Source organism: Aplysia californica, unplaced genomic scaffold (genome assembly GCF_000002075.1).
Source record: "Aplysia californica isolate F4 #8 unplaced genomic scaffold, AplCal3.0 scaffold00124, whole genome shotgun sequence".
In the NCBI taxonomy this organism is placed as follows: Eukaryota; Metazoa; Mollusca; class Gastropoda; order Aplysiida; family Aplysiidae; genus Aplysia; species Aplysia californica.
The window spans coordinates 374,746-375,988 of NW_004797394.1; the positions used below are offsets into that span (position 1 = coordinate 374,746).

The 1,243-nt window shown below is 46.8% G+C and overlaps 1 protein-coding gene across 1 annotated transcript in view; it reads left to right on the forward strand.

The window, feature by feature from the left end:
• The window catches only part of LOC101848038, a gene marked incomplete in the record, with an annotated part of 35,357 nt that overhangs the window by 6,249 nt on the left and 27,865 nt on the right, over positions 1–1,243 (forward strand). Inside the window, 1 exon segment of the mRNA XM_035969181.1 lies at positions 607–807. Coding sequence (XP_035825074.1) covers positions 607–807 — 201 coding nt within the window.

Below are 1,243 nucleotides of genomic sequence, written 5' to 3' on the forward strand. Positions count from 1 at the left end.
CCCAACATAATGTCAATGTGGCGTCGGTACACCAGTTGTTAGGCTACATGACTCATAATCGTGAGGTTGCCAGTTCGGAGCACTGAGCCCAAGGCCCGACGTTTAGCACCTATGGGACAGGATTAACTGTGCTGCTCGTGACGTGAATCTATTCCGCTCTAATTACCGATCGATTGCGCAGCGCATTTCAACGATCGTATAATTGTATCATACTTTTGATCTCTTCAGTTATCATACTTTTGATCTCTTCAGTTTCATATATTTTTTATAAAGACCTTGCCTCGCCTCTAAAATAACCTAATAGTGTTCATAGGGGCGTTTAAACCTATACCGTTTCACCATTTTCACTGATTCCTTCCCCCACCCATCTCTCCCTCCCTCTCTCTCTCCCCACTCTCCTTCCCCCTACCCTTCTCTCTTTCTCTCGCTTTCGCTCTCACCCTCTCCCCCCTCCCCTTCCCCCCTTTCTCTCCACTCTCTCTCTCACTCTCACCTTCCACCCCTCTTTACCCACCCCTCTCCCCTCCCTCTCTCCCACCCCCTCTCCCCCTCTCCTTCACCATTCTCATTCCCTCCCCTCTCCCCCTCTCCCTCCGCTCCCTGAAGCGTTCCCCTGCTCCAAGCCGGCGGACGTGGTGTTCCTCATCGACGGCTCCTACTCCATCACGGCTCAGGACTGGGTCAAGGGCAAACAGTTCGTCTCCTACCTCATCAACAGCATCGACATCGGCATCAGCTCTATCCGGGTGGGCATCATCGTCTACGGATCCGGCATCGGCGACGTCGTCTCACTAGAGCCCTTCAGAGGTGAGTCCATCATCATCATCATCATCATCATCATCATCATCATCATCATCATCATCATCATCATCATCATCATCATCATCATCATCTTCATCTTCATCATCACCATCTTCATCATCATCATCATCATCATCGTCGTCGTCATCATCATCATCATCATCATCATCATCATCATCATCATCATCATCATCATCATCATCATCATCATCATACTGTTTTAAAGTTTAAAAAAGTACTTGAAACTTAAATAGGGTTGGTCACATTTAGTCAGGTGTTCGTATAGGCTTGGATGTCCAACGTTTCGCAAGTAAGACATCATCAGGAACATAGTGTCACGTTGTGTTTTAAAATTTGAAGAAATATACTTGAGACTCGAATAGGGTTGGTCATCATCATCATCATCATCATCATCATCATCATCATCATCATCATCATCATC